The sequence below is a fragment of the Lethenteron reissneri genome, chromosome 63 (genome assembly GCF_015708825.2).
Source record: "Lethenteron reissneri isolate LAM-NWPU_2019-01 chromosome 63, ASM1570882v1, whole genome shotgun sequence".
Classification (NCBI taxonomy): domain Eukaryota; kingdom Metazoa; phylum Chordata; class Hyperoartia; order Petromyzontiformes; family Petromyzontidae; genus Lethenteron; species Lethenteron reissneri.
The window spans coordinates 8,334,361-8,360,020 of NC_083841.1; the positions used below are offsets into that span (position 1 = coordinate 8,334,361).

General features: G+C 49.6%; 1 protein-coding gene across 4 annotated transcripts in view; it reads right to left on the reverse strand.

Annotated features, from left to right (window-relative positions):
- The window catches only part of LOC133358847 (galactosylgalactosylxylosylprotein 3-beta-glucuronosyltransferase 1-like), a 52,160-nt gene extending 26,614 nt beyond the window's left edge, over nt 1-25,546 (reverse strand). For 3 of the 4 annotated variants that reach the window (XM_061577300.1, XM_061577299.1, XM_061577297.1), the window contains exons 1-2: nt 25,437-25,546; nt 614-857 (exon numbers count right to left, since the gene is read on the reverse strand). In XM_061577300.1, coding sequence (XP_061433284.1) covers nt 614-747 — 134 coding nt within the window. In that variant the 5' untranslated portion in view covers nt 748-857; nt 25,437-25,546. Of the gene's footprint in view, nt 1-613; nt 858-16,519; nt 16,628-25,436 lie in introns of those variants that run through there. The other variant, XM_061577298.1, reaches the window with a different exon arrangement.
- Between the last annotated feature and the right edge of the window lie 114 nt (nt 25,547-25,660).

A 25,660-nucleotide genomic window follows, 5' to 3' on the forward strand; every position in this document is an offset into this window, starting at 1 on the left:
TTCCAATTGTGTTATTGGTTTTATGTTATGAAGAATTATTTCAGAAATCTCACGGAGTATAAATAAATTATAATTTACGTGTACTTTTCACTATCATGGAGGAGGGAAGGGAGTCTCATGATCTTTAAGATATTATGTCTGTCCCTGCTCCTTCTTTGTACTCTATGGCTGTGCAATTGCCATGTGCATTTTATATGCACCATGCCTTAACTGTGATTTAATATATGAACCGTGTTCAAACATGCCCACAAACTGAAGACGTACTTGTAGGATGACTACTTCAACATATCCTTCGTGGGGGAAAAAATGTAGAAATGGACACTTAAATCATCTAAACCTGGACAACTCGGTCAATTTCTGTAGGGAAAATAGAATTTATTCGTGGCCATCTTAAACAAATGGCTGTCAACTTGGATTTTCAAGGGGCTAACGATATCTTGTCTGAAAAGACCCGCCTTGTGGACACATCTTGCATGTTTCCTGCTTGCATCACAATATATAAACGAGTCCCGTGAAAATGTTTTACTTCTCTGCTTCCCTATAAAATATGTTAGTGAGTGAAAAAAACATGTCATTAGGCACAACAGAACTAACTCCTAAATAAGGGGCTCACATTTGCAGGTGTGATATATTGTGTAGTCTGTGTCCTTTGTCCAAAGAATAATTATCAGGAGCGTCCAGAGGATGATGAACAGCAGCGCGGCCAGGCCGATTTGAGCGTGTCTCAAGCCACACTGAGTCCACCATCGCATCAGCCTGGGTTTCTTGCTGCTTTCTGTGTCTCCCAGGAACCGTCTATGTTCACCAGAGGCCACCATTTAACGTGGTCCACTTCCAACAGTCGCCCGGGAAGAGATCTACAAGAGAGGAGCAAAAGAAGACAAATAGCAAGAGACAGGGGCTCCATAATTTTTCTTTAGTCAACATTTGCCCTTACATTATATAATTAAAGTGATGAATACATCTCAAGAAGTGTGGGAATAACCCTTCAATATTTAAAGCATTGTTTTCTCTCCCGTATTCCAATTGTGTTATTGGTTTTATGTTATGAAGAATTATTTCAGAAATCTCACGGAATATAAATAACGTAGGTGATCTTTGTATGATTTCCAGAGAAAAGGTCACAATTTATTCAGATCCATTGTTAAAACCGCAGACTTGAAATTTCAGCCAAATTAAGTAAAATTAAAATAAAACATAACAGTTTGCTCTCCTGTAATTGAGGATCAGGTTAAGTCCATGAACTGTTTGCATTTGAGGAAATGGTATCATAGGTGGTTACTTGGATTCAAACCCATGATCTCAACGATTCTGGCTGAGCACTCTGACCCCTGAGTGATGCGAGGTCTTCTAGGTCATTACTGTGCATTAAAACGTTTTAAACAGCATCTTCACAAATGTTGCTACAAGCTTAGTTATTGTTGTCGTGCAGCTTCCACACACAAGAGTTACGCAGCTGATGAAAATATCCTGCCTCTTGACTGATTCGGAGTGAAATCTCCAATGCCAAATCAGAATTAGTCAAAAAGCACATTTCCCATGTATGGAAACCTGTCCACTCTCTTGACAACAGCCCCATCACCCATGCGGAGTTGAAGTGGTGAGTTCTTTTATAAGCGATTACCAGGTGTTGTATATGTGTAATGCGGTTGTAAACGGCCCTTCTGAGGTGCCGTCAGGGGGGGAGGAGTTAGGTCACGTGGGGGGAGAGGGGTTGAGTATAGAAGGAGGGGAACCGGAAGAGCAGAGGGAGTGACGGGGAACCAGGAACAGAGGAAGGCCACGAAGGGCGAAGCGGGGTGTGGCGAGATCGCCACGAACACGGGGGGAGCGAGGATCGGCACCGTTGGCCAGCGGTGACCGACCCGAAGCAGCGAGGAGGCTGCAGTCAGCAGCGGGGCTGCACAGAGAGAGTGGGCAGCGGGTCTGCATACAGTGACAGCCAGAGGGTCTGCACATAGGGGTAGCAGCAAGTCTGCAGGGAGGAGGTTACAGTAGATGAAGCAGAGAGTCAGAGGGGTGAGGAAGCTATAATAGCAGTGAATAGCCGGGGGCTACAAATACAGGAGTTATAACAGAGTGCCGTGTGGGTAAAGACGTGAACCTGAATAAAGACACGAAGACAGAAAGAAGTGTTCGAGTCCTTTTATTACACTGGAGTCAGAAGTGAAACGGCATGGCGAAACAACTGAGGAAGAAGAATATCCCATCTCCGGCGTCGGCTTCATCATCGGACGACGACGATCTTCCTCCTGAGGTCGGCTTCACTTCGGCGGAGGGAGAGATCCGTGAGGGCCCGGGTGTGGAGGAGGTTGCCGCTGCGCCCGACCCATCTGTGTTGAAGGACGAAGATTTAAGATGGACCCGGATGGCGGAGCAACTGGCGACCCTAAAAACCGTCATCACGGAGTTGTGTGACCTTGTCACGCCAAGGGCGGCGTTGGAAGGTGATGGTGGTGATCGGCAGGAGCCCGGGTCGTCTTCGATGGCGCCGCCATCGACCACGCGGCGTGAAGACGCCATCTTGGGCGTGGCGCACCACGGAAGGCGGGAAGCCGCCATCTTGGGGCCGCCACGAAGATCGTCCGCCATCTTGGCGACACCGCGTTGCGACGCCTTGCTGAACTTGCCGCCGGAAGAGTCGGTGACGGACGGAAGCAGGCCAAGGAGCCGCAGTCGTCACCTTACAACTGTTAAGGAGTTCTCCATCGGGGGCGATTGGAGTGCGTTCGCTTGTCGATTTTTGGCGGCGGTACGAACGGCAAGGTGGACGGACGCCGAGGCGCTGGAGGTGCTTCCGACTCTCCTTGACGATGAGTCTGTTCGTTTTTTTCGCTCTATAAAAGCTGCGAAGAAGAAAACATTGCGTGGAGTGTTCGACGAAATGGCGGACGCGTACGAGCCACCGGATGACGCCCATCGCCGCTTCGTGCAGCGGCAACGCGCACCGGAGGAGTCGCCTGTAGCGTACAGGGGCGCCGTGCTGGAACTCGCGATGGCCGCTTACCCGGAGACGGAGCCTGACCTGCTGGAACCTCTCATCTTGGGGAAGATGTTGGAGTTATCCCGGGATCTGGGCATTCCTATGCCGGCTTGCGGTCACGAGAAACTCACGTCCCGGACCGCGGCTAAGTGTTTGGACGCCCAGTTCAATCTCCGCCGCTGGAAACAAGTCACGGCGTGGACGGGCGGTCCTGTCGTCGATGGGGGGGCCGTAGGGTGGGACCCTACAAAGGCCGTGTACGTGCCGGATGCGACCGGCCCAAAGGAGCTGTCGGCCGCCTCCACTCCGTGGCCGGCTCGAAGCGAGCCGGGGCCGCGGGCTCCGCCGCCGGCGCGGCCACGTCGGGACGGGGTGCCTGCTGCGCGCCGACCCGACGTCGACTGTTTCCGCTGCGGCCGTCGGGGCCACTATGCCAGGGACTGCTGGGCCCGGGTTCCGGGGCCGCCCCAGCAGGAGGCCTCGATCGCGGACGTCCCAAAGAAAGACCCTCCGGCACAGGCAAGTCGGTGCGCACCAGACACCCGGCAAGGCCTGACACCTCACTCATCGCCGTTGTTGTGCGACGCGGATGTTCTAAAATATGAGAGGCCAGTATCTGCGCCTTGTCGCTCGATAACGCAGTGGCGTAAGTTGGCTCGGCGGGTTGTCGCGGCCGCTACAGGTTCGTCCACTGTACCGGGGTCGATCCAAGGGGTGGACGTGCGTATTTTGGTGGATTCCGGGGCGTCCGCGACCATTATTTCGGATGTCATATTCCATCTTTTGAACATCCCACCGGGGGCCGTGAGGCCGGCTTACGCTTCCTGCATCGCTGCGAACGGGGGTAGTATGGGCATCGTGGGACAGGTGGACGCTAATATTTCTATCGGGGGGGTCTCGGCCTCGGGCGTTGTGTTAATTTCGAGGTCCCTGGCGGTTCCTTGCTTGTTGGGCACGGATTTTTTGGCTAAGATGCCCATTTTAATTAGAATCAATGAAAATTGCATTGAACTGCCAGGGGGCCGCAAATTGGCGTTTTTACAGTCCACCTGGGGGCGACCGGCTCCGGTTGCCCAGGTGCAGGCGTTATCGGAAGTTTCAGTTGATATTCCACCTGGCTCGCAGATGCTCATTCCCCTACGATACCGGAAGCCGGTTCCGGGTCGGCAGAGTGCTTGTGGAATTTTGCTGTCGCCGTCCGCCGCTGTTACGGGCGGATTGGCACTGGTGGGGGCGCAAACCATTGTCCGTCCGGATCAGCGCCCGTTTTTGCAGGTGTTAAATGCGACTTCTGAAAGCGTGTGTGTGCCGGCTGGTACCGTTGTGGCACACGCCACTACGGCGTTTACGGCTCAGAGTGACATTCCGGACGGGGGGCTGGTGGGTGGTGTTTCACACGACGGAGGGGTGGACGATCGTTGGATCGCCGAATTATGTGCGGAAAATTCGGCCCTTTCCGCTGAGCAGCGTTGTGCGATTCATAAATTATTAGCGAGCTATTCCGATGTGTTTAGCTCGGACGATTTGGACTTGGGACGCACCTCGCTGCTCTCTCATCACATCGAAACGGGGGACGCGGCCCCTATCCGCTTGAACTCGCGTCGGATGAGTCCGGCTGAGCGTGAGCACGTTCGAGGGGCAGTGGAAGACATGTTGAAAGCGGATATTATATCTCCGTCTAATAGCCCGTGGGGTGCGCCTGTCGTGTTGGTTAAAAAGAAAGATGGTAAATTACGATTTTGTGTGGATTTTCAGAAGTTAAATAAAGTGTCGGTGGCAGATGCGTATCCCCTGCCGCGTATGGACGATTCTCTCGACGCCTTGTCAGGGGCTAAGTTTTTTTCAACGCTAGATCTCTCTTCGGGCTTCTGGCAGCTTCCCCTTGACGAGCCCTCGCGGGAAAAGACAGCGTTCCGTACGCCGCAGGGGTTGTTCCAATTTAACTGTCTGCCGATGGGGTTGAATGCAGCCCCTGCCACCTTTCAGAGATTGATGGAGTTGGTATTGACGGGGTTGCAGTGGGAGACATGTCTCATTTATTTAGATGATATTATTGTCTTCAGCCGCACATTTGATGAGCATTTATTGCGGTTGGAGGCCGTTTTTGCCAGAATGCGTTCTGCTAATTTGAAATTCAAGCCTAAGAAATGTCATCTACTGCAACGTTCCGTTCGATACTTGGGACATATTGTTAGTGCGGACGGGGTGGCCACGGATCCAGAGAAAACTGCGTGTGTCCGGGATTGGGCAACCCCCGCCACGGTGGGTGATGTGCGTCGGTTTTTGGGGTTCGCCTCATATTACCGGAGGTTTGTTCCGAATTTCGCTACTATCGCCAGGCCTTTGCATCTCCTTACTGGGAAGGGGCACAAATTTGTGTGGGGACCGCCGGAGGAGGCGGCGTTTCGGAGCCTGCGCGACCTACTGGCTACTGCGCCGACGTTGTATTATCCGGATTTTGAACATCCCTTCATTCTGGATACTGATGCGAGTGACACCGGGATTGGGGCGGTGTTGTCCCAGTCAAAAGGTGGTGTTGAGCGTGTGGTGGCGTACGGGAGTCGGGTTTTGTCTCCCGCGGAAACTCGTTACTGCGTCACTCGCAGGGAACTTTTGGCTATTGTGTATTTTCTCCGCCAATTTCGACCGTATCTGTACGGTCGGTCGTTTATTGTCCGAACGGACCATGCGGCCTTGCAGTACGCTCTTAAGATGGACCAGCCATCCGGACAATTGGCGAGATGGCTGGACACGTTGCAAGAATTCTCCTTCCAAATTCACCATCGGAAGGGTGTGCGTCACGCTAACGCGGACGCACTGTCCAGGTTGCCGCAACAATCCCCTTGTGCGTGTGCGTCGGGGACGCATAGGTGTGGACCGGCTCAGCCCCCCCCTCAACCTGTCGCGCGGGCAGTGGATGTTCTCGAACCTCCGCTTACACCGGGACCGGTTGAAGGGGGACCGGCTGACGGGATTTTGCGTCTTCCAAGGTCTGTGTGGATTCGGGAGCAAATGTTGGACGATTCTTTGGTGTCGTTACGGAAACGAACGGAGAAGGCGGGTAAGGAAGTCGGTGCGGGTGGTAATTCGGAAACTGCTCTCCGAGATGGGTTACTGATGTGGAGGGAAGGGATACAGGAACACTGGCGTCTCGTTGTGCCTGCGTCATTGCGCTATGAGTTGATTCGATCTTTGCACTGTGACACACTTTTACACCTGGGGGTGCAGAAAACCCTATTGACGCTGCAACGAGACTATTATTGGCACGGCATGACGACGGATGTCGTCGGTCACGTTCGCGCGTGTCCCGATTGTGCCCGCCGTAAGCCGCCTAAACATCCATATGTTCCGCCGATACAATCGATTAAAGTATCTCGGGTTAATGAGTTGGTGGCGTTAGATATTTTGGGACCCTTTCCGCCATCAGCTAAAGGGAATAAGTATTTACTGGTGGGGGTGGAGTACCTCTCTCGCTGGCCGATGGCCTGGCCCTTGCCTGACCAGTCAGCGGCGTCTATCACGGACGCCTTTCTATTTGGGTATGTAATGGACAAAGGGGCTCCGGAGAGGCTCCTTACGGATCAGGGACGTAACTTTTCGTCTAAATTGTTGGGGGAGGTGTGTGCGGCTCTTGGAACTAAAAAGATACGGACGTCCCCCTACCACCCGCAAACGGATGGTATGGTGGAACGGTTGAATCGGACTCTGTCCGCCATGCTGTGCCATACAGTCGGGGAAAACCAATCTGATTGGGATTTGCATATCCCTGGGGTGCTTTCGGCGTATCGCATGACGCCGCACGCGGCTACTGGATACTCGCCGTTTTTCCTTATGTACGGCCGTGAGAACGTGCCGCCGATTCATGACCAGTTGGGAACCGGTGCGAGGGGGCCTGTTAAGCCTCTTCCTGAGTATATTAAGGACAACGTTCGGCGTGTCGCTGAGGCGAGGGAAAATGCCCGCATGGCTACTGCCAAGGCTCAGGCCAGGAATGAGCGGTGTGCCCGACGTTCAAAGGGGGAGTGTCCCTGGAAAAAGGGGGACCTGGCCTGGCTTCATTGCCCACAGGTGCGGCCAGGTACATCTCCTAAATTACATCGACCTTGGCAGGGTCCGGTCCGCCTCATTGAGGTTCCCAACCCACAGTCGGCGCGTGTTCAGGTTGGTGCACGGCGTTGGTTCGTGCACACGTCCCGGTTGAAGCCATACATTGCCCCACGGCCGGATGCGTCATCTCCCCAAGTTGCCTTGCCGGGGTCTGTTGCTGCCGACTCGCCCTTGCCTGTGTCTGCTGACCTTGCGAGAGCGCCTGTCGTACCCTTCACAGACAAGCCGGCCGTGACAGCGCAGGGAGGAGGACCTTCCGCTTGTGGGACGCCGACCGGAGCCGCAGAACCCACGGGACCTGCAGCTCTTCCTATCCCTCCGCGGACGCGAGTACGGGATGTTTCTGGACGCGAGCGGGACAGTGGCGGGCCTCCAATGGCGACGGAAGAACTTGCGCCCGTCGCCCCTAAAACCCTTCCACGTTCCCGCTCGGCGGGTGGGCCGCCGACCGTCCGGGACGGCCCGGCTACCCGTACTCGCTCGAAATCCCTCACGTTTCGTTAGATTGTGTTGTGTTGTGTTATTGTTATAATGTTCTTCAATGCTTCGTGTCTTTTTGCGTGTTGGCCCTTTACACCCGCATTGCTTTTCAGGTTGCAATTCAGCCGAGGTCGGCTGGATTTTCTTTAGGGGGGAGGGTGATGTAATGCGGTTGTAAACGGCCCTTCTGAGGTGCCGTCAGGGGGGGAGGAGTTAGGTCACGTGGGGGGAGAGGGGTTGAGTATAGAAGGAGGGGAACCGGAAGAGCAGAGGGAGTGACGGGGAACCAGGAACAGAGGAAGGCCACGAAGGGCGAAGCGGGGTGTGGCGAGATCGCCACGAACACGGGGGGAGCGAGGATCGGCACCGTTGGCCAGCGGTGACCGACCCGAAGCAGCGAGGAGGCTGCAGTCAGCAGCGGGGCTGCACAGAGAGAGTGGGCAGCGGGTCTGCATACAGTGACAGCCAGAGGGTCTGCACATAGGGGTAGCAGCAAGTCTGCAGGGAGGAGGTTACAGTAGATGAAGCAGAGAGTCAGAGGGGTGAGGAAGCTATAATAGCAGTGAATAGCCGGGGGCTACAAATACAGGAGTTATAACAGAGTGCCGTGTGGGTAAAGACGTGAACCTGAATAAAGACACGAAGACAGAAAGAAGTGTTCGAGTCCTTTTATTACATATGTAACGGGCGTATGTGACGCAGGAGAAGTTGATGGAGGCAACACGTATTTATTACAATTAAATTCAAATACAGCAGAGTAACGACTCTAACACTCGAAGAGGTATCGGCCTCTTCACCCAATCTATTAGAGGAAGTGTTCCCCAGCTAACGCTCCCCGTTAACTCCTTACTTCCCTCTATCCCAGACCTTCCCCAAATGTAGGCTAGCTAACCTGGCCCAGCTTCGGCGCAGGTTCCGACCCTCAGCCACACGAGTCTGGCCCTTACAAGGACATCAGACCTCGCTGCTCTGAGGTCGCACCACTGGCTTGCCCTGCTCGGCCCTTACAAGGACAGTGAGTCAGGGGAGTTCCAGGTCTAGCTAGCTGGCCTTCAGTCTTCACTGGTTCTTCATCTTGATCTGTACCCAACGACTGCCTCGAGCTCTCTCGCTCTCCACCTTATATACCAACATGCCCTCGAGGGGCGGGGCTATGTGGGATCCCAGCCTCCCCCCCACACAGCCCCCCAGGGTGGTAACCGTTTGTGGCCCGTTTCTCCCGGTTACGTAACACCTCTACATCACCCCCCCTGCATAGCTCGCAGCCGGCCCGGCTGCAACAACATTTTCCAATAAAGAATACAACAAAAACCAGAACCGTGTGTGCCTCATAACAACAACAATAACACAACAACGACAACAACAACCGAACGCCCCAATAAATAACCAAACCCACCAACATACTCAACACCATGAACATATATACAACATTGATGAAAAAAAACCGATATTACTCCCTCCACGTGACCCGTGCCCGCGACCCGACACGCCCGACGCGGGGAGAAGTGGGACATCTGGTGGATTCGGCCATTTGTTACGAAAAGTGGCGTGATTTAGCGCGAGTCCGCTTGGCCGGTCCATCGTACGGGACAGTGCATGGTTGTCCGATGGGCGGGGCTGGTAGCTCTTGAAGGCCCGAACCGGGTCCCTCAGTTCCGCGTGTGCCCTGGGGATCCGGCTGGCTGCTGACGTTCGGAGGCCGTCAATTCCGGGGCACCTGGAAGCGGAACAGTCAGTGGCATGTGAGGATCAGGCAGCGGCACCCCATTCCCCGAGTCAACGGACACATCACATGCTCGGCCATTTTGACATGTAGGGAAGGTATGTGGTGCAGTGAAAGGTTTCAGTCGGGAGGGGTGAACATACCAACAACGCTTCCCCCACTTAATCCGAACACATTGTGGGCGCGCAACCTGTATAACCTCGACCGGTCCTCGCCGTGGCCTCAGCAGTTTTGGGGACGTTGCCAATGGCGCCTGTGGGCTGTGCAACCAGGCCTTATCGCCCGGCTTCCACTCGTGCATGTGTATCCGATGTGCACGTAACCGCTCGTTCGCCTTCTGGCGACAGTTCGAGTTCTGTGCCGCCGCTTCCCGTGCCTCGGCCAATTTCGAAATGTTAAATTTGATGTGATCAGCCAATTTGGATTTAGCACGGGGTTTGGGAATCCCCAACTGGGCATCCACGAGCGGATCAACGTCCCGGCCATACATAAGAAAGAAGGGGAAAAAAACCCTGTTGTCGCATGGGGAGCCATTCGAGGACACCTGAATTTGTAAGTCCCAATCCACCTGAGCCTCGCACACCTGATGACACAACATAGAAGTAATTGTCCTGTGGGGCCGCTCCACTATTCCATCAGTCTGCGGGTGGTACGGGGAGGTACGCACCTTTTTAGTGCCTAAGAGGTCGCACACCTCCCGTAGCAAGGTGCTCGAGAAATTCTTCCCCTGATCGGTCAGCAACCGCTCCGGTGCACCCTTGTCCAGGACATAGCCCTGGACAATGGCCTCGGTAACGGCCGCTGCCGACTGGTTGGCAAGTGGCCAGGCCATGGGCCATCGAGTGAAATATTCCACGCCAACCAGCAGGTACTTGTTACCCCTAGGTATCGCTGGGAACGGCACCAGAATATCAAGCGTAACAAGTTCATTGATGCGCGAGACCTGAATGGATTGCAACGGCAGGTTAGCCGCATTAGAAGGCGGTTTCCATTGGGCGCACTGCACACACCCCTTGAGAATGATGGACACATCCCTTGCCATGCCCGGCCAATAGTAATCACGCTGGAGCATGGCAAGGGTTTTGTGAAACCCCAAATGTAACAGCCGTTCATGAGCGGCCAGAACAACCCTACCCCACACGGCAGACGACACAACGAGTCTATGGCGAAGGGACCTACCGTCCCAATTCATAAGGAGCCCCTGTTTCAATATTCATGAATCGACGCCAACCACGCCTTCTGCGGAACCATTGGCCTTGTGACACAGCGCGAGCAGGGACGCGTCTCCCATTTGGAGCCGGCCCCAGTCAACGAGGGACAATTGGAGCAATGAATCCCCACCCGTGGGAGAGAAGGGAATTTCGGGTTGCGGTGCATCAGCCACGGTGGTCAAGGCCGCAGGAGGGACGACAGCCTGGGGTTTGCAACGTCCCGATCCCAAAAAACATGCACATTTCGTGCCCGGTGACAACCGTGACAGGGTATCCGCGTTCGTATGGCAAACACCCTTACGGTATGTGGTTGTGAATTGGTAGTCCTGAAGGACCTCCAACACGGAGCGCATATTGAAGCGCCGCGGGGTCTGTACGGACAGTGAAGTGTCGGCCGTAGAGATACGGTCGATACTGTTGGATAAAAAAAAAGAATAGCCAGTAACTCGCGACGGGTTACGCAGTACCTCTGTTCCGCCGGCGACAAAACCCTGCTACCGTAAGCGACGACGCATTCGACACCCCCGATCACCTGTGAGAGTACTCCGCCAATACCAGTGTTACTGGCATCCGTGTCGAGCAAAAACGGCTCGGTGATATCAGGATAACACAAGGGCGGAGCACTCACCAAGGTGTCACAAAGGGAGCGAAAAGCAGCCTCGTCCTCCGGGCCCCAGCGAAATTTCACACCTTTTGCTGTCAAAGCGTGCAGGGGTTTGGCTATAGTGGCAAATTGTTCGACAAATCGCCAGTAATAGGAGGCAAATCCAAAAAAACTGCGGACCTCGCTGACCGAAGTGGGCGTAGGCCAAGAACTGACACAACGTGTCTTAGCGGGGTCAGTAGAGATACCCCAACGGCCCACGATGTGCCCCAAGTACCGCACCGATTCCCGGAGTAAATGGCACTTTTGTGGCTTAAACTTAAAATTGGCGGACCTCATCCTGAGGAACACCGCCCTCAAACGTTGGAGGTGCTCCTCGAACATTCTACTGAAGACGATGACGTCATCCAGGTAAATTAAACAGGTATCCCATTGAAGGCCGGACAAAACCAATTCCATTAGCCGCTGGAACGTTGCGGGAGCTGAGTGGAGTCCCATAGGCAACCGTTTGAACTGAAATAGGCCAACAGGTGTCCGAAACGCGGTTTTGGGTTTTGACTCCTCATCAAGGGGGAGTTGCAAAAATCCCGATAGCAGGTCTAACGTGGAAAAATACCGTGCCCCTGCTAAAGCATCCAAAGATTCGTCCATCCTGGGGAGCGGATATGCGTCAGCCACAGAGATCTTATTAAGGCGACGAAAATCAACGCAAAACCTCAGGGACCCATCGTGCTTTTTCACGAGCACGATGGGAGCCCCCCATGGACTGGTAGAGGGAGAAATTATGTCAGCAGACAACATGTCATTAACAGCCAATTTGACATGTTCTTCTCGGCTGGGCTCAGCCGGAAGGGATTTTGACGAATGGGGACAGCGTCACCCGTGTCAATATGGTGGCGTAACAGGTTAGTGCAACCAATATCATATTTGTGTTCGCTGAAAACGTCATAAAATTAGATCAACAGGGCACGTAATGCAGCAAGCTGTGAACTGGACAGGTCACTGGATTCAGAACATAGTGAATCCCAGCCACCCTTGATCACAGCCCGATTTTGGATGCGGAGGCGGACCAGCATTTACATGTGCTATCACCGGCTCCCCCACGGGTACCGGCGCTGCATGAGCGAGCACGGTACCCTGTAGAATCACAGCTGTCCGTGACCCCGCATTTAAAGACGAAGGGGTCTCTGTCCCCCCGCACCATCGTCTGAGCCACCGCCAAATCCAAACCCCTCACCGCTGCGTTAGACGGGCCCAACAGTACACCATGCTCCGTCGTACCCACACCGAGAGATTTACGCAAGAGTAGGGGCACTAACATCTGTGACCCCGGCGGTATGTGTACCGTCTGGGTAACCATCGCTTGCACCGTCGCACAGGCCGTGCGTAGATTGCTAGGGGAGGACAAAAACGCTATGCGGCGGCCCGAGGGAAGCTCGATGCAACCCTGATCAATGAGGATCGTGATCGGCATTTTAGCTAGAAAATCCGTTCCCAACAAAAATGGGACTGCAAGAGATGATGAGACCAAGACTGGTCCTGACAACTTAATATCCCCAATGCAAATACCCGCTCGGATTTGACCCACAATACCCAAAGATCCTCCGTTTGCCGCATAACATGGAACGTCTACTGGGAGTAAGGGTCGACATTGAACGGGAAGTATATTTTAAATAAGGTCGGAAATGATTATTTCCGACGCCCCCGTGTCGACCAAAACCCGAACATCGATACCCTCGATCGATCCTGTAACCACGGACGAGCCGGCCGACGCAGCCACCACCCTATAGGCCAGCTCAGACCATTGGCCTGGTCCGAGCGCCCATACAAACCCCCCTCCCCTCACTGAACCAGCACCCGAATCCCGTGGACCGTCAGTCGCGGTGACTCGTGTGAGTGGGCCGAGCATGTGTGGTGCCGCAACTTGCCGGGGACTGTTGGGATGACTTGGGACCTTGGGCGTCGTTCGGCCGAGGTCCTGTGGTGTGCTGACGCGGAGCCCGGCACCCAGAAGCAATGTGGCCCCGGAGGCCGCAGTTGTAACATGTAACGAGGGCCGTCGCTGGTTTCGGTTGCACCAGCTTGCGTGCCATGCGCTGGGGCGACCGACCTCCCGACCTCGAGTCCCCCGAACGCGCCGTGGTGAAGACCTCCTCTTGCGGTAGAGCGCCTTGGAGTTCACTGGGTGCTGAGGCTGAGGCGCAGGCAACGACGGGCCGTTTCCATTTAAGGACCTCTTGCGCATAAATGCTCGTAGCGACTCGCAAGGAGCATATATCAACCTCATCTGCCGCGTTGATGGGAACACCCAACTCCTCTTGCCAGCGCCAAAAGCTGCTCTGTGACCATTGCCTTCTTTGTCCATGCGAGGAAAAGCGGCGTCAGTGAGAGCCAGAAGTGCAGTGCGATAGGCAAAAGGAGTTTCCATCTCCCCCTTACAGCGACCGTAAAAGTGGTGTCGACTGGCAGATGGCGGTCCATAGACCCTGGCCATCAGCTGAAGCGCTGTATGCAGTGTAGAGTGGTCAGACCTCGGAGTCGCCATGAGGGTGGCCAGAGCGTCATCGTTCAGAGTTGCTGGGAGCGCGCGCAGTGCCTCGGCGTCGGTCCAACCCGACATCTCCTGGTGAGCGAGGAACCGCCATTGAAAAGCTCCCCAGTCGCCTCCTTCTGCTTGAAAGCCCATCAACACGGGCAGTCGCTGCTGGAACGTCTGCTCTGCTCCCAGCTCCCGATGTTCCCGCGCAGTGCCGCCGTACAGTGCAATGGCGGCCCCTTCTGCAGAGGCCACGGGTTGGTCGCGGCGACGTCTGTCGCGTAGAGATGACGTGGCAGGCGGTGATTGGAGACCCTCTCCTACGTGGTGCTCCTGGCCTCCACCACTCGAGGCACTGGTTGGTAAAATGGCGCCAAATTCAACCTGCATCGCGGTGCCCGTGGCGGGAGCCTGCGTTTGGCGCCAATTTCCAAGTTGCGGCGCGGTGCTGGGGGGAGCCGCCATTTGGCGCCAAATTCCTCCGCGTTCATCAGCTACCCCTCCTCCGGACTGGGTAATCTCCGCTAGTATGGAGGCAACGGTGAGCAGCAATTCAGCAAGGCGGGAGTGAGCGTCCTGGAGCCCACCCCCCAACTGCAGCGGGATGTCAGGCGGCCGCAATGGTTGTTGTAGCGTCGACATTGCCTCAGATTCCCCATCCGAGGCCTGCTGACTCGTCTCATGGTCGTCACTTTGGCCCGGGTCGTGGGCACGAACTATCTTCCTCCGGTTGTAACGGGCGTATGTGACACAGGAGAAGTTGATGGAGGCAACACGTATTTATTACAATTAAATTCAATATAGCAGAGTAACGACTCTAACACTCGAAAAAGTATCGGCCTCTTCACCCGGTCTATTAGAGGAAGTGTTCCCCAGCTAACGCTCCCCGTTAACTCCTTACTTCCCTCTATCCCAGACCTTCCCCAAATGTAGGCTAGCTAACCTGGCCCAGCTTCGGCGCAGGTCCGACCCTCAGCCACACGAGTCTGGCCCTTACAAGGACATCAGACCTCGCTGCTCTGAGGTCGCACCACTGGCTTGCCCTGCTCGGCCCTTACAAGGACGAGTCAGGGGAGTTCCAGTTCTAGCTAGCTGGCCTTCAGTCTTCACTGGTTCTTCATTTTGATCTGTACCCAACGACTGCCTCGAGCTCTCTCGCTCTCCGCCTTATATACATACATGCCCTCGAGGGGCGGGGCTGTGTGGATCCCAGCCTCCCCCCCACACTGCCCCCCAGGGTGGTAACCGTTTGCAGACGTGGATGTAGACACCCCAGTGTAACTGCCCGTTTCTCTCAGTTATGTAACACTTCTACATATATACTGTATGAGCATTTTCCAAAAATCATATCAAGAATAATTCGGCCAATTTTAAAAATAATAATAATGAAATCAAACATTTAACCCCGCTATTCCTCACAAGCACCCAGCATTCGGGGGTCGTAAAATTCCATTAAATAATAAACTCGGGGCAAAGGAAGGTTGGCGACTATCTGGAAATTTCCAGATGGACAAAGGGCATATGACCCTGACCCTCCCAAACGTTCTGGACAGTTCACCAACAAATGCAGAGCCAAAGAAAAACACACACGCACAGAGCAGAGACAAACATCATTACAACTCGCATCTTGTTTAACGATAAAAATTTGAAACTCAGCAAAAAAAAAACGTTATAGGCTGGCAGTCTATATCAGTGGTTTTATCATTGTTACTTATTTTATTTCACCCTTATTCAACTCATATATTATTTTCGTATGGTATCTCTCTATCTATGTAACTTCACCAAATGAACCAAAATACACGAGCCCCTGCCATCACGAAAACTTAAGTCCAAACTAAAGCCATTCCTCCAGCATCAAAATATAACTCAAAACAACACCAATCCCTGGAGACACAGACTTATAACAAAGCTTGGCAAAACCCTCAAAATAATTATCTAACGAGGAGCATTACGAATATTGATTAAACATGAACCGAATAATAACCACAATATATTAGACTGGGGGTAACTCATAAGAGATACAAAGAATAAATCCAACACACAAGACCAAATAATATGTATTCCATGGAACCAAAGCCTCCCCAGCCACCTTTGTCTTCCAACAATTCGACACAAACACATGGCAGCCATAAATACGTACGCAGGGTGTTTGGCCTCGAGATAACAAACACTAAGGAGGAGAGGGAGGGAATGCAAACAATCATAAACTTAACGGAAAACAGCCCGCTCGGGGTCACTAAAGGCAGAGGGGGGGGGGGCAATCCGGCGTGGCCGCGGGGAAAGAGCAGAACAGAGTAAGCATCTGTCTTTTTTTCTCCTCCTCGCAAGAGATGCAGAGAGGGGAGAGAATTCAGATATAACCAGAGACGCGGCCCATACATTTCAGAAGCTTGCCAACAGAAGAAGAATCCAGAGGAAGAAGACTCCAGCAACCAGGATGTCAAGGCTCGCCGAGTAGCGATGTGTGACCCATCACGAATTCGAGCGACGAGGTATCGCTCGAAAGCCACCCTGTCCTGAGTACCCGCTCCACCGAGCCGCTGCAGTGCGAGTGGAGCTGACGAGTATTCCAGCCATCGCCCTTGAGAAAGGGCGGGAAGCGCCAAACATCGACCGAGCCAGCATCACAGAGAACCAGCTCCATCAGACATTGGTGCCGATCACCAAAGAACGAGAGCATCGTGCATCGCCAGAGAGAGAACGGAGCAGTGAGTAGCGCCACCGAGCGCCACCGAGCAAAGAGTGTCAGCTGCCAGCGGACAAGTGGCGAGCGTCGTGTCGACCCGTCATCCAGCAAGGGAAAGAGCCTAACCGGCCGCCAGTGAGGAAGAGGAGAGCGCCATCGAATGCGCCGTGTGTTCGACCACACACCGACCTGCACCAGCTGGGAACCAAGACATCCAGCAGCGGACGAGCTGTGCGTGCGATCTGACGACTAAATCATCGCGCACCACCGACGGCGAGCATCGTGCCGATGCAGCTCATCTAGCAGCGGAGAGAGCCTGCAGCTAACAGCAAACCCGGCCGGGCGAGGGAGCAAGGGAGAGAAAGCCACTGTTTGTCTGCCCCTCCCCCACCCTCACAAGCTCACAACACAGCGCCCGGCCTCTGCTTAATACAAATAATTTATCAAGGGGACAATACACACACACACACATGAACCCATTAACTGGTCGTGATCGCATTGCTGCTCATCGAGTGATAAGAATACGGTCGTTTATAAGTACATTAGTCATTATATTATTATTTTATTTTTTATTTTAATCGTGTAATGATTGTGGTATCACTACTGTGTACACATGCACACGTGTGACGTCACTATGTCGGGAGCGTTACTACCACGTGGGTCTACACATTGTTCGGTTGCCCAGTGAAACAACGCAATCATTGATGGTTAAATGTACAGCTCAATGAGGGAAATTTCCCCGATGATTCCAAGCATGAGATTTCGCATATTAGAGTGTTACGTTTTTTTTTAGAATTAAAATTGTTTAACACAGAAGAGTCTGAGTGCTTCCTTCCTGAGTTCATGCGTAATAATCTTATTTATAACAACTGTATCCTGCGTTGAGATTTGAATTTGGAGACCTGACACAAACACACTAAGACAATCAGTAAATGTTAAAGCGTGAATAATTGCATGATCCCGATTGATAATACGACCCTAGACAACGAAGCTAAGCCTAATTATCATAACTGCCCACATTAGCAAAATCCCATACAATCGCACAAAGTAAAACGATCATCTCCACAATTAGCATAATGTATTCACATAATCACATACATTTGCATAATTTTTAATAATTACTCATTTCAAAAGTCTTCATTTAATTTTTATTATTTTTATCAATTTTTCAAAACCCGACATATACAACACAGGTCAGATCAGCAGTTTGCGTAATATGTTTGATCATATGGAGTCATCCTTTAATCTCATCCCGGGTATCGATTAGCCTCTCATTGCATCTGTACCAGATCGAAATTTCCCTGGCACAGCCATTGAAAGCTTCTAGAACTACACGGTCAAGCAATATGTTAAATTGTGTAAGGGCCAAAAGACATCCCTGTCACACCTCAAGGTGAACAGGAAATTGGTCTGACTACCTGGTACGCAGCTTAAACTGGACATGCTCACCATTATAAAGTTATTTAATGGTTGTGAACAGGGGGTATGGAACACTCTGTTTCTCTCTCTTTTCCTTATAGAATATGACCTTGCTTCATGTAAATTCAGGTTTATTCATACTAAGTACTCTATTACACTACTACATGATTCACTGACACCGGTTCGTGTTTTGATATCGATTTTGAAAATGTGCACGTGTGTTAAATTGTGATTTCTCCCCCACACTACGCTTCCTTATCACGCCTAAAATAATTAATCCATCCAGAACTCTCGGAGAGCAGTGCAACCTATAGAGTATGGTCCGCGGAAGCATAAACTACTTCTGAAAATCCCTTCAAAAGGACGTATGGTCCAAACAGTATGGGACATTACTATAGCACCCACCAGGCTACAAAGACTAACATGTTTTTTTTATCGCACAACAGCCAATCTCCAAAAAATCCATCCAGAACTCAGAGAGAGCAGCGCAACATACAGACACCATGGTTCGCAGCAGTAGTGAAATAACTACTTCTGAAAATCCCTTCAAACAACTTGTCCAAAATATTACTTTCGCTCACACCACGCTACAAAGAAGAATATTTATCGCACGACAGTCAATCCGACATTTTAGTTTTATACTCTTTGGTTCTTTCAGTAAAGTCACGTAGGTATAAAATAAAGTCAATTAAATTACGACGTTTCGGAAGCAACACAAGCGTCCGTCATCAGGTGGGAAAACCACAGCAAGAAACACTACTGCAATTTGTTTTTCGAAACGTAGTGATTTAATTTATTTTATTTTATACCTACGTGACTTTACCGAAAGAACCAAGGAGTATGGATCCCTGCAGTTATGAAAATTTCAGATCTAGATTTTAGTTTTACTTTCAGGTGCAATTTAAACAAATTAAGTGCAGAACCACGTGTTACGTGGTGGGGTTAATTGTGTAGAGTACTGTACTTGGTAAACGGACAAAAACCATCAGCACTCTACGTTTGAAAACCAACGTTAACCACAGGCAGCTGCTTTAATTCTAACCCACAATTCCAGCAGTGTCAGCTGAGGACTCTGAACTCTCGTCGTCTCCCTGAAGTGTCTTAAACATTATTGTTTTACAACAACTGAAACAGAGTGATAACGGTGAAATCACACACGGTAGACTGCAATTTGCCTTGTCTGGCCACACACAATTATTTTTCCACTTTTTTTCCGAAGCGGCACATCACGTTCTACGATCACGACACCGGCGTCACTGCTCAGTTGATTTCTCATTTTGCCCCCTTCTACCTCCCACACTCTCGAGGGTTTCTAACAAAAATATATTGCAGCGTTGTAGTTGCTCGTGGTTGTTAAGGTTATCATTTACTGGCGAAACGCCGTACTCCAACACACCGGTGTGCTATACTAGTAACTAATTGGCAAGTTTTGTTTACATGACAAACCTTACTAATTGTCTGTGTCGGGTGGTGGCAGGTTTAACAACTCATTTATATTTATGCGATCTAACCCAAAAACCTCTATTATGGAGTTGAAAGGACTTAACGGGGTATTTTTATTAATATATTGGCATACATTTTTTAACTGCTGTTAACTGCATTAATTTGTCTTTATATTACGTGTTCGCTTGGTGTTAGCCAGCACTACGTTCAAACATTTAAAGGGATACATATAATAAACGAAATATAAATGCATTCCTTTTGTATACTAATGTAGTGTCTTAAAAATTACTCACACCGACACATTGTAACAAGTCACCTGCTAAAACTTTATTCACCTATTTTTGCACGAGTTGTAAGCACTTCTCCCCACTCTTATCTACCTTTCACCTCACTTATCCTGCACTCAGCAGCTCTGCTCTCAGCTACTCCGCACACAAAGTCCTCACACACAGCTTCTCCACACACAGCGTCTTCGTACACAGGAACTCTAGATCTCCACTGCTGCCATCACCTATGCTCGCTCAGGCCCGCTCGCTCATCTGTCCTGGGCGGGGGGATCAGCCAACACCCACCCGGCGACGGCGTGAGGGTTGAGGTCCCGTTGACGGCTGGAGCGGCAGCGGCGAGATGTCTTCACTCTTCGTCCCCGGCAACAACTACCCCTCCGCTCACGCACACACCCTTATATCCCTCTGCTAATTTTCCGAGACCACTCGTACATCTCATTAAGCTCTCGCCAGGCCGGCGCCTGTTGGTCCATCACTCAACCCTTATCTCCCATCTCCTTGGCAACACGTCCGGTCTCAACATGCACAATCGGTCGACCCCGTTTGCACCTGCTTCGCCCCTTAACAACTGGCGGTTTGTCCATGCAAACCTCATGTTGCACATGCACGCCTGTTTGTCCTCAGTTGCCCTCGGTTAACTGTGCGCACCGCGTATTTCACTCCTCTCCACTAAAATGATCACCTATGCAACTTTCATAGCAAAATGTAGATGGGAATTTCTTTCACTATCATAAATACACAAAAATTTCCGAGAAAGGGGCATTTTGTCCGCACGCAGTAAATATTGGCACTGCAATATGTTCATTTAAAAAATATAATATTTTGAACACTAACAAGAAAAGTTACAAACATGATTCCAAAGAATGTGCACATGGATAGGGCAAGAAATATCATTCCTGTCACTTATACCTCACGTATGCCATCAACTCGCCATAAGCCTCACTGCTAATTACCAAAGGACACTTGAAAGTGGTGGAAAAGTCACAGGACCTCTAATACACTGTCTCTGCTAACATAATAACCTTGTGGAGAGAGGTAGGGAAGATATACATGTGACACGTTATATTGTAGGTAGAGCAGATTCCCTGAAACGTGATATTAACAATAAACCAATGCATAACACCTACCCAATTATGGGATGAACGCTTGAGAAAACTCTCTTAGAGATTGAGAAGGTGCTGGCCGTGAGGATTGATGGATGCATGGGTGGGAGAACAGTGGAGAGTCTTATAGACTAGAAATACAACTAAGCAACATGTCTCGGACCGTGTCCGTGAACATAAGACAGATTTGAAACATGGTAGGACCAATACTTCTCCCGTGGCTGATCATTATTTTAATACAGCTGGCTCACGCGAAATTGATTTCTCTAAGACGATCATTCTTTGCAAGCCTACTGGCTATCAACAAAGATTCATTCATGAAGCCATCCATATATACAGACACAGAGACACTTTCAACCGAGAGGAAGGTTATAGACTCAGCAATCATTGGAAATATGTCATCAACCACTTTGGGCCATGACTTGATTTGTGTTTTCTTGTCTACTTCCACTGTTAGCAGTATGGGTGCGTGAAGCGAGGTGCAATGCTCTGATTGGTGTAGACCTACTGCCTGTGTCGGATCTTTCTCCTACAATAACATTAGCTGCTCTACCTATCTCTAAACCTTTATAAACAGCTATTTGATTGGTGTAGACCTACTGTCGGTGTCGGAGCTTTCTCCTAAATTAATATTAGCTGCCCCGCCCATCTCTAACCTCCCTGTTCCTGATGACGACCGCTTGTGTTGTGATCGAAATGTCGTGATATTTTTATTCACTTTATTTTTATTATTTTATTATTATTTTTTCTATCTACGTGACTTTACCGAAATAACCATATAATATGAATTCCTGCAGTCACAAAAGTTTTAAGTCAAAAATAGAAATGCAAGTGTTAACCAGGACTGAACAACCTATTTTTCCTTGAAACATGCTGACGGATTACACAACCCACCCTCCCGAAAGAGGATGCATCACGCGCGGCATTCCAGCCGCGAGTGCCTTGGAAAATTTGTGTGGCGACTTCTTCCAAGTCTTCCAAGTGGTAACCCTGCAAAATAACCTCCGATGGGACGTCGGAGGCCCTGGGCCACGATATTGACACCGCTCGGGTGGAATGGACCCACTAGACCAGACGTTGGGCTTTTTATTCCGGACCGCCGAACTTGTCCAAATATTATTATTAAATTAAATTTTACCTTCCTCCTGTAATGCCCCCATTTCCTCATTAGATGGCACACTTTGACCGGGAGAGAGAGAGAATATTCGTATGAGCAATTCATGTTTCTATTGAAAGTAAGTTAACAGTAATATTTGGGTACAGTATTGTTTTTGGAAGCGTTCACTGTAATATCGTATGAACATTTACTTCACCGCATCATCGTATGAATGATGCGAGAAGAGATTAACGGGTTCTTATGTTAGCGATTTATGTACTCGGCGCTTTGGCTCTCTAAATTACGGCTTGAATGAGGGGGAGGGGTATGACTACATCACACAATTAATATCTTACTAGGAATTTTATATAACATAAGTTATATACATAACTGTTACGCTTTGTGTAATTCAACAAAACAAACAAAACTTAACTCCGAGTTATCTCCGATCACTGTTACAATTCAGTGGGCTCACATGACTTTGACTTCTCCAAGACAGAGGTTCTCTGCAAGCCATCTGGCTACCATGAGAGATTCGTTCATGAGGCGATCCACATATACAAACACAGAGACAATTTCAACCGAGAAGATGGATTCTGACTCAGCAATCATTGGAAGGACGTAATAAACCATTTCGTATCTTAACTGATTGTTGTTCACGTTTACGGTGACTTTCAGACCGCAGTACACTCACTGGCATTAACTGTGTATCTTGTATTCTCCACAGGGAATGCATTATTTGCTCCGCTGCGGGTCTCCTGCCACCGTTCTCCCATTCACATGTTTCATTGCTTCTACATACTATTAACATTCCCTCCCTTTGTTAATGCTACCCCTGCCCCTCCCTTTGGTGCTGCTGATCCTGCATAATGCATGGGCATAATATGACTTTGAAACCCCCCCGCCCACCTCCTACGCATTTACCATGAATATGCTAAATTCCTCTTGATATGCACATTCTTTTGTTAAGGCGCTCTTCTTCCACCTCCAACTCAGCTTATATATAAGCTCCTAGCTTGGCAGTGTCTCATTCTTCACCGGAAGACGGCTGCTTGCGTTGTAGCCGAAACGTCGTGAGAATTATTTTATTATGTTTTATTTTTATTATTTTATTACTTCCCTTCTACGTGACTTTACCGAAAAAACCAAGAATATGCTGCTTATTAGTTTAAATTCTGGTCAGTGCTGAGTTCATATGGAGAGATTGACTCGACGCAGTTCTGATGCCACTTGCCAATGGTATTAGCAACTCTGACCTGGAATCGAACTCATATAGATGGCTATGTAGGATTCTGTGCTAGCCGCTGCGCCACAGCTCCCTCAGTATACGCCCGTCTACACGTATACGTCCAGCAGAGCGATGTGTTGTGCTGTGCTAGATGGCTTGGATAATAATTGAAGCCTAACTCACACACACTCACACACATAAGCACACATGCGCACACAAAAAACAAGCATGTATTTTTTTACGCTGAGTTTAACATGTTTAAATGTAATTAGTATGCTTTGTTTAATTGATTGAACAATCAGTTTTTTATATATATTGTTCTTTTTAGTGTGGATTTCATATAGTCCTCTTGGGGTTTCCAACCTCACCTCATGACCTTGTTTTTTATTTGTACTTTTTGTCTTTATTCAACGGTTTTACTTAACTTGACTCCTATGTTTGTCGTGGTCAAATCTTATATACAAAAATTTAGTCTACTCCTGTTGTCCAATGAATTACAAATTTTGCACACGTACTCATATCCAGTGTAAACAGGGTTAATCGGCAAACATTGCAAAATGTAAATTTTTAACAGGCCCCATGGTGTAAAGTACATTCTCCTACAAACTTGATTTGGCGTTTTCGTGACTGCAGGAATTACTGTTTGGTTCTTTCGGTAAAGTCACGTAGAAAGATAAAGTAATAAATTAAATAATAGCATACGACGTTTCGATTGCAACACAAGCAATCATCATCAGGTACAAATGAAAGAGAAAACAAAACCTAGTAAACTTAGAATTATAATGCAATACAACACAGATAGTCGGCTAACATAACATTCAGCACCCTACCTGGTTGATTACGTTCTTCCAAAGATTGCTAAATTTAAGAAAGAGATTAAACACAGAACTGGAGACACATAGACAGACACGTAAGCAGAGAGAGATAACACAGAGACAGAGAGAGAGACAAACACATAGGTACACAGAAAAACAACACCTCTGTGTCGGGTCCTTAAATAGGGGGGGGGAGAGGGGGGTAGAGAAAGTAGCATGTCTCTCTTTCAAATTTTCCACTTAACTTCTAATTTAGCAATCTTTGAAAGAATGTAATCAACCAGTCCATGCATCAATTGTGTGTTGACCGTTGATACCTACGTGACTTTACCGAAATAACCAAATGTATGGATCCCTGCAGTCACGAAAACTTAAAATATAATATGACCTTATTGGCGGTACATCGGTGGTCCGTGGTATATAAAACATCTCGCGGGGTGGTGGTGCGTCAAAACCAGTTCAACGCATCATTCGGAAGACGAACGTTGCATGAATAAACCTTAAAATCGCGTCAAACTTGTCGACATGGTTAATTAAAGACTGATAAATGTGCTGATTCATTCATAAATGTGCTGATTCATTGATTCAGATGTGCTGATTAATTTTTTTTTTCAGACTGTTTTATGAGAACCGGTGTATCGTGCTGCACTTGTGTACCGCCAATATATCCATATATCCTTTTGAATACATCAGGTTTTTTTCACACCCTACCACTGATTGTCTGTGATGTACTAACGTACGCATTGTCTTATTGTAGAGTCCTCTCAGAATATTGCTCTTTCCTATTTTAATAATTGCTGTATTCATAGCAAACAAATCATTGATATTCATATTGATAAGTAATCGTCTTCTATTTACCACGAAATATATACCCATTGTAATGTAGATACATCCATTAAGCCCCCCTGCCCCTTCTCACGTGAAGGGCTCACAAGTGACTTCATCACATCTATCCATCCATTTAAGGAACGAAACAGGAGGATTTATCCAAAAATCGGGTTGTCCGCCTGATGGTGCTGGTTGTAATTACTAGTGAAACGTCGTACTCGGCTTGTAAAAGTTGTGGATTTGCTCTCCAACACACCGGTGTGCTGTATTCGTAACGAATTGGCATGTTCGGTTTACGTGACAAACCTTACTAATTGACTTTGTTGGGTAGTGGTGGGTTTAACGACACATTTATATTTACGTGATCGGACCGAAAAAAAACTTCTAATATAATCATCTTCTGTTCACTTGTCAGAGTTAAGATTGTTTTGTACACTCACTGCCAGGTTGTCTTTTTCCGTGTTGACATTGTTTTGTCTGTCGCAGTACTTCTAAGCGATTCTATTGCGAAAAGGCTCCGTGTGATAAAATTAATACATACATAAATCCCATCTGCCGATGCTGACGCAGTCGTGCCAAAATTACAAACAAAGCGAATATTCATCAAAACACAGACACTGCCCAACAGGAAATATATTACATTTGATTTATCATCAAGCATACTTGGTGTTAGCCTCCGACCCCTATTATTATTAGTATACACTATGTCTCTGGCCTCTGTATTCGTGATATAAAGGGGCTATTTCCCGAAAACGTGACCTTTTGAGTATATTTGTTTATTTTAAGGTCACAGCGCTATTGACAAAAGTGTTGATTTAGAATGTATGTAAAGGTTGATTCATCCCCGATATAAAACACAGACTAGTGAATGTGCGCGTTACACTTACACTCAAACGCACGTCACTTCAGCCGACTCCGCGTGCCCTGCAGTCTCAGGGGAAGTGCCACGTTCCTCCTCACCCTAATGCCCCTTTCGAACACGAACAAATATCCCCCGTGTAGCCTTAACAGACTTTTGGGGCAAGTGCTGTTAGCGAGCAGCAACTGTGGGGGCTGACGCCCACCTCCTTGCTCCCCGAGAGCGGGCGGGCGCGGCGCCCACCCCCTCCAC